The following is a 20,115-nucleotide window of genomic DNA, read 5'->3' as shown; positions in this document are numbered from 1 at the left end:
CTGCCGTGTCCACCGAAGGAAATTGAACCCCTAATTTTAGCGATGTAAATCCAAAGACTTTCTGCTGTCCCAGTGAGGGGCATGTGTTTTTCACAGTTGGTTTAAGAATCACTTTAATGTAACTTATATTCTCTGTCACCTCTGAAGACAATAAGCACTTAAATCCTAATAGATCGATGCAACAATGTTTCACGATAACTGAGGAAGGTTGAAATATAAACACTACACTAATAACATCAACAGCATCATTGTGGATCAGAAATTAGCTTATTGGTTTGCAACCTAAAATCAGGAGTTCGGTTTCACGTGAGAAACATAGCACATTGTGTAACTTTGAGATCGAAATATCTCGACACGCACTAACGCTAATGATATACATAGAAATAAAATATACAAATAACTTTCTCGGCATTATGCGGCGCTTTACGCTTAACTATTGCATTTTTTTGAAGTTGCATTTCTGAAGAATGCGCCATCAGTAACATTATTTTAAAGCCTCCAGGGAGGCTTAGTTGTAAACTTGAATGCTCATAACCCTGAAATGTGAGATTATATTCCTGTATCAGACGCTGCCCAAATAGCCTACTGAGAGATAAACTAAACACACGAAAACTAATTTATATCGAAATAAATGACTCCATCTTCTTGTACATAAAGTTAAGTTGTACTAGTTTTTACAAAACATTTTTATCCAAATTCCTCACAATACTTGTTATAAACATATTCACATGTTAAGTATCTAAATCTGCAATTTTTATATCAACTTTAGTTAGAACGCTGCTACTTTGATCTTGAAACGTAATAACATGTGAAGGCGATTATTTGGTTTATCAGAAAGTAAAAATAATGATGACCTTAATCTTTTCATAGACTAGGAAAACATGATAGGTTTTCTTCTTTGAAACAAGTTCGAACCAAAGATTAAGTAGGATGGAAAAAACGAAAGCTTTTGTCAACAGAGATGTTTAAGTCTATCAACAAAATGGAGGACAACACAGAAAGAACTAAGATATAAGAAAGAGTGAAACGACTTGAACTGAATGAGGAAATTACTTTAAATGCATTTATTATACAAACACAAAAAAACAGTTATTTTAACTGCGAGTGAGAAAATCAATAGAGTAAGACAATGTAAAGATGAACCAAAAGAAAACTTGGATGGGACTAAATACACTACTGGCCAAAATCTTAAGGCCAATGAATATAAAGAAAAAATATTCATTTTGCGTTGTTAGACTCAACCACTTATTTGAATAGAGCTTCGAAAGATGAAAATAATAAAAGGGAAAATAAAAAAGTGTTTTAGCATTTAATAGCGAACATGTGAACACTACGAAATTAGTCAAAATACTAGTTGATCAAACGTTTAAGAAACGAAGCGTTAATCGGTAAACACGTAACGAAATTTAGTCATTTGTGTTCAAGCATTAGCGTTGTCAACATTTTATGTGTTACATTGGGTAAAACTCTGGCAAAGGCTAAAAAGGTGACAGAGTTTGAACGTGGCAGAATTGTCGAGCTGCAAAAACAAGATCTCTCTCAAGGTGCTATCGCTGGTGATATTGGGCATAGTGAAACTGATGTTACAAATTTATTAAAAGACCCTGAGGGATACTGAACGAGAATTCCAAGTGGTTGGCCCAAGAAAATTTCGCCGGCGTTGAGCAGTAGGATTCGACGGGTTGTCCGGCAAGACACCAGCCAATCGTTGAACCAGATTAAGTCCCTTACGGTCGCAGAATGCAGCTCAAGAACAATAAGACGGCATCTACGAGGGAAAGGCTTTAAAAACCGTAAAAGTCTTCAAAGGCCATGCCTTCTTCCACACCACGAAACAGCTCGGTTAAACTTTGCTGAGAAGCACCAAACATGGAACGTAGAAAAGTGGACGAAGGTTTTGTTCTCTGATGAGAAAACATTTAACCTGAATGGTTCAGATAACTTTCAACGTTACTGGCACGATAAGGATATCCCACCGGAAACATTTTCTACATGATACAGTGGATGAGGTTCCATCCTGATCTGGAGTGCTTTCTCCTTCCATGGAACAATGGAGCTTCAGGTTATACAGGGGCGTCAAGCAGCAGCTGGCTACATTGGCATGTTGGAGAGATCATCCTTATTGACGGAAAGCCCTCGCTTGTGTGAAAATAACTGGATCTTTCAGCAGGACAACGCTGCAATCCACAATGCCCGCATGACAAAGGACTTCTTCATGGCGAATAACGTGATTCTATTGGACTATCCAGCGTGTTCGCCTGAACTGAACCCCATTGAAAATGTTTGATGGCAAGGGAAGTCTATAGAAATGGACGTCAATTCCAAACAGTGCATGATCTTCGTGAAACCATCTTTACCACTTGGAATAACATTCCAGCCAGCCTTCTGCAAACATTTATATCGACCATGCCAAAGCGAATGTTTGCAGTTATTCGCAATGACGGCCATGCAACTCACTACTGAGACCTCTTGTTGGGCATTTCCTACCCTGTTTAGGACTTCTTTTTGGCATGGTCTTAAACTTTTGACAAGCTAGTATTTAGGCTAATTTCATAGTGTTCACATTTTCCCTATTAAATGCTAAAAAAGGTTTTTTATTTTCCCTTTTCTTATTTTCATCTTTCAAAGTTCTACTCAAATAAGTGGTTGAGTCTAAAGAACGCAAAATGCATATTTTTTCTTTATGTTCATTGTCCTTAAGATTTTGATTAGCAGTGTATTTTTGATATATTTCGACATTTTATCAGAACAGCCCAAAGACATTCCAAAGTTTGATATTCCCATGCTTATTTTCTATTCAACCAATTACCACAGATACATCTGAAATAGTTAATACTTAAGAGCAGTTGCTAGTACCACAAAGAAACGACAACTAAAGGTCATTAGCTACTATCAGTACCACAAAGAAACCATAACTAAAGGGCATTATTTATTGTCAGCTCACACAAAATAGATGGTAACTACAGGTCTTCACTTACTATCAGTACCACAAAGAAACCACAACTAAAGGCCATTGCTTACTATCAGTACCACAAAGAAGATGATAAGTACAGGTCATTACTTACTATCAGTACCATAAAGAAACCATAACGAAAGGCCATTGCTCACAATCAGTACCACAAAGAAATGATAACTAAATGTCATTACTTACTATCAGCTCACATAAAAGAGATTAGAGCTAAACATGGGATTTAACTAATCAGATATCTCGGGGTATAATACAGATACGCTACTATTTATGAAACATAAACTTTTTAATTTGTATTTATGGCCAAGCTTCTAAGGCTCTCTGTTGTCGTCTCTAATCTTGAACCAGTAATGAACACCATACCACCAACCATCACGCCAAGGGATTGACTGTTGCTTTTATCACACAGCCATAGATTAAATTGTGGAGAATATTTAGTGATATCCAGAGCTCCACCATAGAGCCAGTCGATGCCTTCAAAGGTGAACCAGTTTTATCCAGATTTCTCAGGTTCATAACATGAACTATCTCGTGCAAATTTCTAAGGTTGCATTAATCACTGAACATGAACCAGTTTAATTCAGGTTTTTCAGGTTTGCATGATAATCGTCAAAGATGTAAAAGCTTCATCCAGGTTTCTCATTTTACAAAACAATCACCGAACGTGAGCTAGCCTCAACTAGGTTTCTCAGTTTACTCAATAATCACCAAACATAAACTAGCCTCAACCAGGTTTCTCAGGTTACACAATAATCACGAATATTAACTAGCCTCAACTAGGTTGCCAGGTTACGTAAAAATCACCTAACGTGAACTAGCCTCAACTAGGTTTTCAGGTTACATAAAAATCAACTAACGTGAACTAGCCTCATCCTGATTTCTCAGGTTACCCTGTAATGACCAAACATGAATTAGTTTCGTCCAGTTTTTTCAGGTTACGCAATATTCACCGAATACGAACTATCCTTACCCAGCATTCTCAGGTGGCATAAAGTTGACTCCGAATTTCTGTAATAATCTGTAATTGCCGAGATCGTATCTCAGTTGTAATTCTCTATGTTAAGTGTTTACAAAACTTTTTAAACTTTCTTACTTGTTTGACAAAAAGAGCCGAAATTTTGCCTATAGGATCTTGATTCCTACAAGATATAAACGGAAAAAAATCTGGCGAATTATGACAGAGTGTCAGAAATGGGAAATCAAAGAGGTGTTAGGAAATTTTTGATTTGGCTAAACTAACTTACTTAAAACTGACATAATTTAAATTCTTATATTGGGAAATTTGAAATTAAAGCTTTAATGTGGAGGATGCCTTAAGAGCTATCAGAATTATATTATTATGAAGGTCGACAAGAATCTGTAAATTGTCGTTCGAAACAAGGATCTAGTTTTAGGTTTTTGGAAATATTTCGATTTCATCACCACGTGATGTATCGGAGTCTTTCCAATTTTATTTCATAGATTTACTTGGTAACTGAAAAAAACATCAATCCTAGGAGGCTCATTACATTTGTTTGTGTAGTTGCATATTTCAGGAAAACTTTAAGATCTTATAGAAATAACGTACGCATTAAAAAAATAACTTATTACATCAGCAAGAGACAAGCGTCATACTTAGGGTCCGTCGATAAACCGAATTGAGGCTGTAATATGGAAACGTATAAACCCACGTTGAGCAGCCCAACCCATTCCATGACAAGTTCTATCACAGCTATGTAAAACGACGTCATTCAGCCTTTACATACAGAGCATTGTAACAAATACCGTTTATTTTTGTAATAACGTTACATATTTAACATAAACTTTTGATAGGAAAAGAAATTTTAATAATACTGTGCCTAATATGGCCTACTTTCTGGAGTATAACCTTGATATAGTTGTAATTACGTCTCACGTCTTTCTCTGATAATAACAAATTGTTCAATATCGTCCCTCCAAATGTTAGTTGTGAACGTAAAGTTTACGAATTTTTTTGCGGAAAGGTATATTAAATAAATATATGTATATACGCACACATACTTTTTAGCGTAGATATCTCCGTCACACTAAACATGCTCGCCGTTTCAGCCGTGGGGGCGTTATAATGTGCTGTCAATCCCACTATTCGTTGGTAAAAAAGTAGCCCAAGAGTTGGCGGTGGGTGGTGATGACTAGCTGCCTTCCCTATAGTCTTACACTGCTAAATTAGGGACGGCTAGCGCAAATAGTCCTCGTGTAGCTTTGCGCGAAATTCAAAAAACAAACAAATTCTTAACATATGAACGTCAAAACAGTTTTATCTGAGATTTTCTAAAAACTGTTACTAGTTGAAACTAGCTGCCTTCCTTCTAGTCTTACACTGCTAAATTAGGGACGGCTAGCACAGATAGCCCTCGAGTAGCTTTGTGCGAAATTCCCACACAAATAAACAAACACACTAGTTGAAAATGAAAAGTTTCATTTAAATTCCTCTCAGTGTGCTGTACATATGTAGTTATGTTCGTATGGGTTATGATGGTAATAATAGTGTACGTATGTAATTATATTTAGATAGGGGTTATGATGGTGTACATATGTAATTATATTCGTATGTGTTATAATGTAATTACGATGTGCATATGTAATTATGTTCGTATGTGTTATAATGGTAATAATGGCGTGCATATGTAATCACGTTCGTATGTGTTATAATGGCATGCATATGTAATTATGTTTGTATATGTTGTAATGGTAATCACGGTGTGCATATGTAATTATGTTTGTATATATTGTAATGGTAATCACGGTGTGCATATGTAATTACACTGCACAAAAATTTTTTGTAAAGTTTTACTTCCTGAAAAGTTTTTGCTGATTGTGACAGGTACCTGATGGGTATGCACAAATATAGTTTTGGTTTTGCTTCATCACGTAGGAACTCTGGAGAAATAGACAGTTAACTGTTTATCAGCAATAACGTATTTAATTGCGTTTATGTTTCTAATACGCTATTAAGTTCAACATAATTAAAGGTGTTTTGCTCCTGATTTTCGTTTATATTCAATGTCCGGTGCATCACGTTGTAGTGTCCAACAGTAGTCAACAAGCATTGATGGATTCCAGTTGTTCTGGTATAGTTTTCCATTGTAGCAATGTCCTGGTGAAACTGAAGATTTCGATAAAACGGTAAGCGATGGGCAAACTTGGATGTGATTTTCGTGATCAGCAGCCACAAATCTATAAGGAACACCCACCAGTGTTCAAGAAGCAAAAACTTTGTTGTGCAGTGTTATGTTAGTATGCATTATAATGGTAATAATGGTGTACATACGTAGTTATGTTCGTATGTGTTATAATGGTAATCTCGGTGTGAATATATAATTACGTTAGTGTGTGTTATAATGTAATCACGGTGTGAATATATAATTACGTTCATATGTCTTATTATGTTATCATGGTGTGCATATATAATTATGTTAGTATGTGTTATAATGGTAATCACGGTTTTGCAGGACGAATACGAAATTCTTCAGGTCTGTGCTAAGGTCTTGTACCAAGTTGACCTGACCAGAACAACGTTGGAACAACTGTTTGGGTTTAGCGTGGAGGCAGAGTTAGTCGAGAACTCTGACCACCAAGACGAACTATGTGTATATGTTAGTAGAGTAGAAGATGGAAGTTTAGCTAGCCAGCAAGGTGAGAAAGTACAATTCATCGATTACTGTTTTCTCACATTCTATCTTGAAATTGTGTTATTATAGTTTCAATGTCCTCTTGATTTTTTTCAACACAGAAGAATCATGTATATTACTAAGAACAGCTTTTTTTTTATGAAGTTAATTTATAAAATTCAAATAGTCAAAGTGTCCATTTCTGGTGAACAATTAAATGTTTACAATGAAATTTTAGCAGTTTCGGAAATTTATCAGTGAAACTCTTTGACTACAACTTTCGTTTTGATATTTTGTTGGAGCAAATAGATTGTTGGTCTATTTATCCTTAACTGAATCCCACTCTGTAATACTAATACACTAACTACTGTAAAAAACACAGGACCGATTCACTGTACCTTTATATCTTCCTCAGAAGTTATTAATTATTAACGTTTTTAGAAGTTTTACGTTACACACGTTGTTGTAGTGCCTCCCTCGTGAAGTTTTTATTTATCCGTCGGGTGCTGCTGTCTTCCCCAGGAGTTCTTACCGTTCTTTAGTTTAAGGTTCGACATTCTACTTCTATGAATTCTTTCTAAAGTTATTAGTTTTCTTTGAAGTTTCGGTTATTTATCGTCATGCACTGCTTTTCCGTCTCCCAGGTGATATAAACTTTTTTTAGAAATTGAGGCTGTTCATTGGGTGCTGTTATTAACTTTATTTGGATTATAAGCTATTTACAGTGCACTGCCATGTTTCATTCTGAAGTTATAATTTTTCTTCGATGTCACTTGTATCATACATTTTAATAACAAATTCAACACACGTTAACACATGCAATTTAAGCTATACATTGTGATAGAAAATTTAACACTCACGATATTCTAATATTTAAAAAAAAAAGCGTAAACCGTAATGTAAACTAAAAACATTAATTCACACTTATAGCTTTCGAAAAACATGAAATTATATCATTGAATGTCACATACGCTATTGCTTTACCTCATAGTGAACAACGAAAACTCTGGTGATGAATTCAGTACGCACCACTATCATAACTTCCATCATATTTCAGGCATCGTATTTAGAACACCAAAAAATAAAACTTGATGGATTCAAGTGAAAGAAATGGGTTGCCAGAAATCCGATTACGAGAAGCGTTTCACAGGCTTATCACGTGTATAATCATCAACTAAGTTACCTCTAGTAGTGAGGTGGAAGCGTGGCGTTGCGTTGTAAAGTGTTTAACGACAAATCTAGCAGAACGTGAGGAGAGAATGATGGGATTTTTACAATGTGGTTGTTAAAAACTAGTGCTGTCCAGAATACGAATGTGGTTACATATTGCTATCATAACCTATAATTTTCACCTTATAATAGTGTTCATAAATTTGTATGTATGTATATATATATATAGCTCTAGTAGCACCTTACATAAATACACAACTAAAATTTGGTCTATGGATTAATAATTTGAGAGAATCAAATTTGGGTATTTTAGAATATGTTTCCGTAATATTATCTTTAATAAAGTATTTGTTACAAATCGTATTATTTTGCTAAATTGTTTACTTATATTTTATTATTCCCCGACCTTTGTATATTTTATCTCCCCAGAAGAAAAAAAAATGTAATTATTTTCAAGTTAGTTGTTTCATTCTTCTGTCTGGTTATCGCACGTTTTTATTTTTTTCTTCTAATCAGTATTTTATCATATATATGGTAGTACTTGAAGAAATGAACCAAATGTACAACACAAGTTAAAATCTCAAACACACTGTAAACAAAACTGTATAAGCATTTTACCAACACTGTTGAGTAATAAACAAATCATCTTCAGAGTAACAAACAACCAAACCACTTGAGAAAGTTCGTAGAGTCTAAACAAAACTCACAAAACCACGAATTTGTCAATTGGACTGACTGAATAATGTTGTTGAAAAGGGATAATTCTCTCCTACATTCGCCTTATCTAAATCTGAATGTACATAATTGGATTATGCTACCTTCGCTGAGTTTTTTGTTTTTTTTAGTTTTACATAAACCGTGATAATAACAGGAAATAGCAACAACAATTTTCTAACATTACTAATGAGCTAACAATACACTTGTAGCTATATTCTATGATTACAATCAAATTCTGTGAGTTGCTAGGTAAGAAAGTAGCCCAAGAGATAGACTAAGTGTCTTGCACTGCTAAATTAGAGGCGGCTAGCGCAGATATTCCTCATGTACCTTTGCGCGAAATTAAAAAAACAAACAAACAAACCTAACATGTATGAACACATCAAAGTGCACAACTACAATTTGCTTTTAGTTTTCTTCTACTGAGGTGTACGTTTATTTCTGGTTTTTTCCATCTTCTGAGTCCAATGATCATGCGCAGACTTCAGAACCAACACCTTCATTTCATCAGTGTTTAGGACCACTTAAACATTAAACAAAATCTGTAGAAAAATATAGCCAAATTTGTCAGCAATGACACCGTTTGTTGTCGACGTGGGTCGTCATTGGTTCAGTTTATGTTTTACCACAGTTTTTCTGTTTATCTTGAACCAGAAGAAATCTTAAAAAACAAAGATTACTTGGAACATTTGCTATTGTGTAGAAGATAGACATGATTATAATTTCAAAATAAAGGCATATTTACTTGAAATTTATGTGAATGAATGTGAGATAAAGGAATTTACCTAGTTAAGTAAAAATTAAACTTTAATAAAAAAGTAGGTGTAAATATATATATAGTTAAAAATTATTGGATTGTAAGTACACAAATGGTGTAAAATCTCATATCGTAACGTCATTTCAATATCGATAGAATATAGTATTTAAGGGAATTTTTTAATCCGATTTTAAGTCTTTTGTTTTAACAAATATATTTTATTGAAAAAAAAATTTGACTCTTTCAATGCCACGTTTATCAATAAACAACTTTCCCAGTTCCAGGGCTAGTTTTAAGTACACAATATAAAAAAATACACGTGTTTATGTATTTCTTCACTCATCTAGAATTTGAAACGAGTAAGCTAGAAACCTCGAAGAGAAATATTATTTCTTTGTATGGTACAAAAGTCCAGTCTCATTTGGCACTGAAAGAGTTAGTGTTTATTTGACAGATTTCAAACTTTTTAAAACGATATATTTCCCTAGGTTTAATACGACAAACTTTTTAAAACGATATATTTCCCTAGGCTTAATACGAGGGGATGAGATTATGGTTATAAATGGAGCCATCGTTAGCGACTTGGACATGATGTACATTGAGAGTGTCTTGCAGGAAGAAACTTCCCTTTGTATGATGATGAGATCTTCCAGGACAGAACCACCTGATCTCGCTAGCGTCATGCGCACAACAGACGATTACATCGAGTCGCTTGTGTGTCCTCCGCCACCTAGCGACAGTACACTGAGTGAAGAAATGATTGGAAAACTAATCGTTCCTTCACCCCTTTGGGGTAACTAATTATTTTTTACGTAACACTTGGAAGAAACGAAACATTGGTTTATTTCTTTTGTTTCATAATAAATTTTAATTGAAATGTAACGAAACTTGCGACACCAGCGTCATATTTGTGTGTAGTTAAGTGCAGAACTGTACAGTAGTGTGTGTGTGTTTTTCTTGTAGCAGAGTCACACTAGGCCATCTGCTGAGTCCGCCGAGAGGAACCGAACACCTGATTTTAGCGTTGTAAATCCGTAGACTTACCGCCGTACCAGCGAGGGACTGTACAGTAGATTACTTACGCTGTGTCACCCTCAGAAGTCGAATCTCGAACTTGAACACACTTAAGTTCTTAAGCTCATCACTGAGCCATCGGGGGCGCCATATTTTCTGACAGAGATTATTGTTGAGCGAACAACTGAACAGTGGGCGATTTGCTCTGTGAACACCGCCAGCATTGAACCCAGAGGTTTAGTGCAACAAACTCTCAAGCCTATCGTTTAGCCACCGGTGGGTTACTGACAAGAAATGAGGAAATAAATTTTTCGTTTGACTCTAAAATCAAAGTCGTTTATTTTTTGATGAGTTTCTACCGCTTATTGTTAAAGGATTTATTACTCAAACGATTAATTATCACGAGTGATTGAAGAAAAGCACCTCGCTAGTACAGCGGTAAGTACAACGGATTTACAACGCTAAAATCAGGGGTTCGATTCCTTTCGGTGGGCTCAACAGATAAGCCGATGTAGTTTTGCTATAAGAAAACACACATATTAACGAATAAAAGATTTAATAACTTCCGTATATGATGCCAGTGAAAACAACAAAGAAACAAATAAAACCTTAATTTAATATAATTGCATTATTTAAAATTAATAAACATTTTAATTTTATCTCATTTATTTACAGTGTTTTTGCTGTAGCATTTATTTTGTTTTTAGGCTTTTATCAGAAAAAGCGGTTTCTTTGAAAAAGTTTACTATATTTGTCACTTTATTTTACAAAGACTAGTGATGTATACTGTATGATCAATTCGTATTGCATAAGGCAGTTAATTTAAACTATTTGTAAGTGTATATCTGAAATGACGGTAGCCATCCATAATCTTTACGCATTACCTCATTTCATTTTTTAATTTGTTTGTTCTTTTTTGTTTTTATGAAATTCATACAAGTTTAGTAATAACTCACGTAACTATAGGAATAAATAACCATTGAGTAATTTATTACGGTTACTAGTCAAAAGAGGGCGTTTCAACTTAATTTTTAGTGTGTAGGGATGATTCTTGTGCACTGGTCATGGGTATTAAGCAAAACAATTATTTGTAAAATAATTTGAAAATTAAAAGGGAAATTTCTTAGAAAGAATAATGAATGGTATGTTTAGAGTCCTAAGTATTGACATTTTCAGATTTTATAGGCAGTGTTGCAGAATCTTAGTTATGCACATTGTAGAAAATTTTATGTTTTTCTCCTTTATTTTAAGGGTCCCAGGACCGTTCTCCAGAAACGTCAGGTCGACCTTCTCCTTCCCCTGTGGTTATTCAAGAGACTTCTACCTTATCTACAGAGCAAATCGAAGGTCTTCTGAAAGTCATTGAAGACTCTCGTAAAAAAGGTGAGCGTTGCAGACAACATTTCTGAGTCCTAGTGGTGAGCATTGCATTAAACATTTCTGAATCCTTGTGGTGAGTGTTACACACAGTATGTGTTGATATCACCTTGTGGTGTTGCACGTGGCATTCCATTGAGTCTTTTTGGTGAGAATATGCACACACGTTCTGTTAATCCTTATTTTAAAGTGAAAGTTTTCTTGAATTATACGTTAGAAAGAATTTATACAAATCATAACAAACTGAGATATGAATAAAAAACACTCTATTTTTAAGACCAGGGAAAGCTCTCAAACTGATTAGTGGTCTTTCAGCAGGAATAAAATCGCCTTTATTTTGTTTTTAGAGTTCTGTTTCATCATACAAAATGGCGTCGTATCTTGCGAAACATTTATCTTACAATGTAAATGTCTAAAACGAACAAGTCTAATCTGGGGGTAGTAGGCGGAACTTGGTAATGGTTATCATATAGTAAATGTTTTGGTTTCGTTGCTATAGCCTAATATATATTTGCTATGATTACTTAATCCTCAAATAACCAAGTTATTTACCTATTAATCAGTGATGTCGAGAAAACCCACTTGTAGATAAATATATTTGTTTGTTTTGGAATTTCGCACAAAGCTACTGTGCTAGCCATTCCTAATTTAGCAGTGTAAGACTAGAGGGAAGGCAGCTAGTCATCACCACCCACAGCCAACTCTTGGGCTACTCTTTTATCAACGAAAAGTGGGATTGACCGTCACATTATAACGCCGCCACGGCTGGAAGGGCGAGCATGTTTGGCGCGACTCGGGCGCGAACCCGCGATCCTCAGATTACGAAGCGCACGCCTTAACGCGCTAGGCCATGCCAGGCCTAAATATATTTTTAAAAACGGCTTGTTTGGGTTCTTTGGTCATCGTCAGGTTCACACTGAAGAAGGTTGAAACGTTGTTCACTCCTTTAGGAACAAAAAAAAAAAAAATCTCAACCCAAACGAGCCGTTTTTACAAATATAGTTGTTTACCTATTGCATCACACACAATCATTTTTATGTCTTTCGTCTAGCACAATACAGAGACAACTGATCAAAAATATATTAGGTAAGATTAAGTATTCTGAATTTAAAACAACAACAGAAAACTTTCTAGTAGTGATTGACTGACTTAAATACAATGTTGACGGTATTTCTATTTACTTTTTATGTGTTCTGGGATTTATATGTTATTAGGGATCTCATAAACAATGAAGTTATGAACTCATAAGCAGCTTTCGAAAAATGTATTAAAGACTCCGATTAGGTCCGTACCTCATCAGTAATTATAGATTTCAAACGTAGATATTCAGATTAATATACCTGACACTTATTAATATTGTATTCCTATACAATAGCATGTAAATATGTTACAATGATTTCGTATAATAATCAGTTTGTTATAGTATGATAACTGACGATGATTTGAACTTGTCGTTTGTTGCTCGGAAAAACGTACAGCAAACTTGCTGCCCTAGTGATGCATTTAATTTCTTAAACTAGAAATAATCGATATTTTAGTTATCATTAACTTACAGTGAAAGCAAACTGTATATATAGATCAGAAATAAAAATCACTATGGTAAATATTGTAGCTAATTTAATATATTTGTAATTAGGAGAGTGTAATGCCATATAATAAAAAACGTATAATAATTAGAATGAATTGTCAATTCATTATTGAATGCTCTCGCTATTGTCGATGTTTTCGGCCGTAATCCCAACAATATCTGACAGGTTGCGGTTATCTTAGGTGATTTAAGTTTGCTCCAAATTCATATACTAAGCTAATTATAAAGATATAATAAATAAATGAAATGAAATATTTTTATATATAATATTTTAATTAATACTGTTAATTGAGATAGCTTCAAAGAAAGAATGTGGCATTATTTATTAGACACATAAAAACTGGTTACCTGCTGCAAATACTATCTCTTATTCCCTGTCTCCTATAAAGCCAGGCACAAGTACACGCAGAAGTTCATGTAATCTTTCCCTTGATCAATAAAAACTCGTTAATTAAGGGCTTCAACAGCTTAACTAAAGATTACCTAACACTTATGCCTTAGCATGATTTATAACCTATTTATAAGATGTTTAGCATTGCAGGGACAGATAGACTTAACGTTATCACTTAATGTTTAAAGGAAACGTTTTTTTTCTTTCCAAATTTTTTTATGTAATTACAGGGTAAAGGTCAAACATGGAGACAGAACTTTTACGATAATAAACGTTTAAAAACTCAAGTTTTTTATGTTTGATATTTTGTAATTTTGACAATCATTTAATTATTTTCTTACTTGGGTTTTCTTTGCGATAGGAAAATTACCTAACACAAAGCATATGAAATCTCCTAATTACTCAGAACTGTAATAAAATAATTCTGACAAATGTGTTAAAATTCTCAGTTTGTTCATACATGAATTTTGTTCCTTGGAAAATGATTGAAACTATTGACTTTGTAATCTACGTAACATAGGTTAGCAGGTCATTTTATTTTACCAATAAACAATAAGTATATATATAATATTAAATAACATTATAAGAATCATGAGGAAACCTTATAACAAGCTTTTCTTTGAATAACGGTAGCCCGCACTTCCACTCCAAGCTACTGAACAGGTCACAGAGTACGGTAGAACATCTCTGGAGAGAAGGCGTTCAAGCCTAGAGGGAAGCACTGGTAGTAGTAGCTCTTCCAACCAACAACTCGGACACAGTCGACAGATGCCTGATGCCGAAAAACTGCGCAAAGTTATTATGGAATTAATTGAAACAGAAAGGACTTATGTGCGGGTGAGTGTAAGAGAGACTTCGTTGTTACGACAAAAGGTTACCGGTCTCACAGATTTAAATTATAATTTCTGTTTTAACAGTATACGTTTGTTCCCAATGAATTCCCAGAAGGCGAACGCTGAAAATTGAGGTGAAAAAGTAAATATCTGATTTACAGTTTCTCAAATTAAATTCTTTCTCATGTATTGGGATGGAACGTTATATCTAGAAATGAATATAGTGTTAACTCATAGGTATAAAGTCTTATTTTTAAACCAATATTGTTGTTATACTTTCATCACTTTTAAAATCTTGGATATTTTTAAAACGGAATTTTGTGTAACAGAATTTCACCCAAAGTTACTCAAGGGCTATCTGCGCACATCTGTTCTTAATTTTCAGTTGATAGAGGAGAAGGAGGCCATAGCACCAACTGCCAACTAACTGTAGGGCCTCTCTTGTTTGACTGAACAGTGGGATTTGACTGTCTCTTATAAAGAGCGCATACGGTCCCAAAACGCACTTTTCCGACATCAGACTGTTAATACTTGGATTCACCATCTGGGCAAAGTAACCGCTACGTCGCGCCAGGCCCAAACAAAGTGTGCCTATTTGGGTTTATTGGGATCGACGACATCAGCAGATACAATATCAGAAGAAATTGTAGTGTGAATACCACATGTTGGTTTTCTGACTCATATGCATGTATCATAATACTTACCTAGAACATTAAACGTAACCTGGTAGTAAAAACAGATAAGAAAGGTGAGCTTAGGCGGAAGAGCGTAATATGACGTACCAACTTGCCGTATTAATTTGTAACAGAACTCGCCACCAAAGTGTGTTTTTTTTTATTTCGCTAAAAGCGACACGAGGGTTAGCTGTGCTCTGTCAATCACGAGTATCGAAACCCGGTTTCTAGTAGTGTGAGTCCGCAGACATACCGCTGTGTCACTTGGGGAGCTCGACATACAGACATCTCTTTGATTTGAAATTCCTTGATGTCAACAATCAAATATCTCGATTTCAACTGTCTGGTATCTTCTTGATTTTACCACACAGACATCATGATTTCAATAACTAGACATCTGCATGATTTTAATACTCGGACATTGCTTTGATGATTCTCTCTTTGTAGCTCAGTAGTCCATCTAAGGTCTGATAGTGCTGAAGACTGGGTTTTGATACCTGTGGTTGACTTTGCACAAATGGCCAATTGTGTAGCTTTGCACTTAACAACAAACAAACAAACATCTCCTTGATCTCAACACTCGGTTAACTTTTATTTCAAATTCCAGACATCTTTATTTGGTCTCTAAGACACTTCCTTGATTTAAACACTCATTTATCTCCTTGATTTGGCTTCTAAGACGTTTCTTTGATTTCAACACAAAAACATCTTGATTTCTTCACACAGTCATATCAGTGATGTAAATACTTGCGTTTCTCCTTAACTGTCCCCTGTGGGACAGCAGTTAGTCCATGGATTTACAGTGCCAAATCCTGGATTCAGTTCCTTGCGGTGGACACATCAGGTAGTCCAATGTGACTCTGCTCATTAAAAAACACAACCCACACAATCTCCTTATTTTGTCCACTAAGACACCTTGATTTCTTTACAAACTTGATATAAACATTGAGATATATTGTAATTAATATGAAAGAGATTCAGTAAGAATAAGGATGTTTTCGACTTTCAAAGAGTCATAGGAGTGAGTGTCTTGAATGTAATGTTTTTATCATACCTATTTTAGTCTCTTTGTGTTCCATAGCCCCACCTCCCAGTGGCACATGGTGGGCAGAGTACGGATGGCTTGTTGTGTAGCTTTGTGTTTAACTTCATGGCCAGGTGGTTAAGGCACTCGACTCGTAATCCGAGGGTCGCGGGTTCGAATCCTCGTCGCACCAAACATGCTTGCTCTTTAAGCCGTGGGACGTAATAATAATGTGACGATCAATCCCACTATTCGTTGGTAGAGTAACCCAAGAGTTGGCGGAGGGTGATGATGACTAGCTCCCTCCCCCTTTAGTCTTATACTGCTAAATTAGGGACGGATAGCGCAGATAGCCCTCGTGTAGCTTTGCGCGAAATTCAGAACACAGCAAACCAAGATATTAAAATATGGAGAGAACCTTGCTTGAGGTTTTTCGGTAACGTAAACACTTTAAACAGTTTAACAGTATGTGGAACTGACAGGAATGGGGTGCTTTTTATTCTCTAAGAAGGTGAATAACTTCTGCATCGTGTAAGAACATGTCCACCCTCACACTGCATCGTTTCCACCCTGATAGATAATGGCTCTTCTAACAGAGTATGCAACAACCCACCTGACTTATATTGTTCGAGATAGGATTGACCAACATGAGAACGTTTTTAGTCATTTTCCTTGTCTCGTAACATCACCGCACTTTGGTCCGGTCAGTCGTCTTCATGATGGTCTTGAACGTATCAATCCTTCATTACTCTTGTCATCGGCCCGACATGCCCAAGTGGTTAAAGCACTCGACTCGTAATCCGACGGTTGCGGGTTCTAATCACTGTTACACCAAACAGGTTCGCCTTTTCAATCGTGGAGGCGTTATAATGTAACGGTCAATCCTATTATTCACTGATAAAAGAGTATCCCAAGAATTGGCGGTGAGTGGTGATGACTAGCTGCCTTCCCTCTAGTCTTACACCGCTAAATTAGCGATGGCTAGTGCAGATAGCTTTCGCGTAGTTTTGCGCGAAATTCAAAATAAACAGATCAAATCAAAGAAATATGAAAGAATGAGTGGCCGACTGAGAAAAATCTTAATTTTTAGTTTAATAGATAGTGTCTTGTTTCATAGTTTTGTCTCAAGCTTTGTTTCAGATTTGATGTGCCAGGTTTAAATCGCGAGTTTTCATTATATAGTGCGTTAAACTTAACGTAAAACTATTATTCGTAATAACAAAATAAATAATACATTAACTCCTTTGTAGCCTCCAGTGGCATGTCTGCGGACTTACAATGCTAGAAACCGGGTTTCGATACACGTGGTGTGCAGAGCACAGATAGTCCACTGTGTAGCGAGGATAAAATCGCCTGTGTTTTTTTTTGTTTTATTTCTCAAGTTGTAAACCGATTTAAAGTTTCACGAAATATTTCACATATCATACACTCTTCTTAGATACAACTAATATAAAACGCAGTTTTTATAATGTTAAGATGTAAATTTCTGATTCAGAACGGTATATAATAGAGATTTTTCACAAACAAATACATTTCAAAGCTTAATTCAAACGGATTAGAAAAGGAAAGCGAAAGAACTAGACAAAAATGTACAGTTGTCTGTTCCTTTTAATTTGTCTCGGTGAGATCTTCATTACAGTGGATCAACACAATTAAATTCTATAATATTCTGTGTGATTTACTTGTAGTACAAATGACAAACTATTAAATTTATTCCGTATGAAAGTACTCAGTACCTAAGTTGAGTAATTTGATTGGGTTAGAACTTTTTAACAAACCACTGTTGTGAGAAATTTGATTCCCGGTCAGTGATTACCTTCGAAGTTCCTTGTGTCTCAAAGTCACTCGTTTAAAAAATAAATTACAATATTGTCATTGTGGAGGGGCTCATTCAGCGGCACGTCTGCGAACTCACACTGTTAGAAACCGGGTTTCAGTACCCCTGGTGGGCAGAGAACACATAGCCCTTTGTGTAACTTTGTTATTAATTCCGAACAAACGAACGTAATGGAGGGTATGTCAACCCTGCAAGTATCCATTACACACAACTTTTACCCTGGGGGAGTTTCTTCGACAGTCACCCCAAGGTCGTCAAATTTATTGATAACATTCTTTTTTTCAGGTCTACTTTTTTTTTCTACCAATGTCGTGCAATATTTTTTATTTACTTTAGCAAACAGACATTAACTCTGATAAATAGATTCTTGGAGCATTGCCTAAGTCGACTGCTTGCCTCACGTTCCTGATCTAGTTAGTAAAATATTTAGCAGTTTTTTGATAAATATAAAACTAAAATAGAAATATATGTATATATATTCCGAGTGGTTTCGTTTATTTGCGAAATAATGTTTCAGTAAACATTGTCATGCTCTCCCTGTATTTATATACCAGATTCTGTGTTAGACGTTACTGAGAAAAATAAACAGACGTAACTAGAAATTGTGTTTCAATTGACTTTATTAACAACCAGTAATTAAAACTATTTGTTTATTCATCTCCTTTGTGTGTTGGTGCAGCATATGAGCGACCTGGTAGCATGGTATGCGGATACCTTACAAAAGGTAATCTTAAATTTGTTTAACATTTCCATCCTAACCCTTGTTGAGCTTCTGGCTGCGTGACCTTTTTTTTATATATAATAATTGTAAGATGTTTTTGAACTTTTCTAACAGAGTTGTTTTATTTTGCCAGATAATGCACGAGCATGTTTGTAATCATGTCAGCTTCTGTAGTAACTACATGAGAAAGGCTTCCTCATTTAGCTTTCATTGTTGTGCACTCATAAAGCCTTTTTCACGTGTGTCATATTCGTCCTTCTCCTGTAAGTGTGTGTAAGCTCTTTGCGGTAATATTAGCGTATGTTTTTTTGACGTATTTATTAATTTGCTGTAGATTATTAGTATTAACAGACGCTGTCAGATTTACGATTATTCTTACTGTGTTTCAGAATGCTACGGTTATTGTAAGTTTCATTTAACTCGTTTGAATTGGTCAAAACCCTTATTTTTTAAGATGTTATATTTCCAATGTTGTAAAACAACAAGTGTGTCAAACCAATATTGAAATATAGTACTCACACTTCTGTAACGTTACATTATAGTGATTGATCGGAAATCAACACTTGTTTTATAACACTGATATAAATACTTCCAGTTTGTTTGCCTCATCACATTTTTAAACGAATAGTAATGCTACGACTTAAATCTAGTACCTGAGTCTATTGTCAGTAACCATTTATAATTTATTACATCTATATAACAGATACATGTTTGTCAAAACTATAAAAATCACATTTGCATGTGTCAGTGTTCAAAAATCGCCTTACGCAAAAAACGTGTTATATGAATTATGAAGGGTTGAGTATGTTAGACTGAAATTATTTTAAAACTCACCAACTCGTTACAATCTGTGTCGCCAGTTTAGATTATACTTTTTTTGAAGATCATGTATCTTGAGAGAAGCCCTGCAGTATAGTTTCCGCTGAAAAAGTTTAAGTGTAAGACTGTTACGTCCAAGGCCCACCACTGTTTCTTGTCATTTTCCATCATCCATCTGGTGTACGAGAACGATTTGTTTTCAGACCTGTGTCCGGCATGTCTTTGTATGGAATAATATGAATACCCATTTCACTGTCCAGCTGCTGGAAGTATATTTCGTAGGATCAACTTGTGTCACGTTTCCGGATCTTTCGTTTGTTGCATACTGTTGCCCAGGGCATGTGAACGGCTGTTACCACTTATCTTTGTTTCTCGTCTGTTATAAGACACCACACTTTACCATGGCTGAGGTATGACTTATTGTGTGTCTCTTTCTGGATGTATGTTCCATTGTTTTGAATGGCATTAACTGCGAGAGATATCCAGTTTTAGAAATTCTAAATCCCAATTTGAACACATTTGTATAATTTGAGTATATGAATGTTTTGCGTCAGAAAAGGCTATTACATACCCTTTCCAAACAATGTCAAAATATA

At 35.2% G+C, this 20,115-nt stretch overlaps 1 protein-coding gene across 1 annotated transcript in view; it reads left to right on the top strand.

Moving 5' to 3' along the window:
* Positions 1–20,115, top strand: part of LOC143223485 (protein still life, isoform SIF type 1-like) — a 422,725-nt gene that overhangs the window by 382,307 nt on the left and 20,303 nt on the right. The window contains exons 19-23 of the mRNA XM_076451534.1: positions 6,439–6,622; positions 9,771–10,034; positions 11,507–11,636; positions 14,244–14,448; positions 18,659–18,703. Of these exons, the coding sequence (XP_076307649.1) occupies positions 6,439–6,622; positions 9,771–10,034; positions 11,507–11,636; positions 14,244–14,448; positions 18,659–18,703 (828 nt within the window). The remainder of the gene's footprint in view (positions 1–6,438; positions 6,623–9,770; positions 10,035–11,506; positions 11,637–14,243; positions 14,449–18,658; positions 18,704–20,115) is intronic.

The sequence above is a fragment of the Tachypleus tridentatus genome, chromosome 8, assembly GCF_004210375.1.
Source record: "Tachypleus tridentatus isolate NWPU-2018 chromosome 8, ASM421037v1, whole genome shotgun sequence".
Classification (NCBI taxonomy): Eukaryota; Metazoa; Arthropoda; class Merostomata; order Xiphosura; family Limulidae; genus Tachypleus; species Tachypleus tridentatus.
Note: the sequence above shows the minus strand (reverse complement) of the source record. Positions and strands in the feature narration are given on the sequence as shown.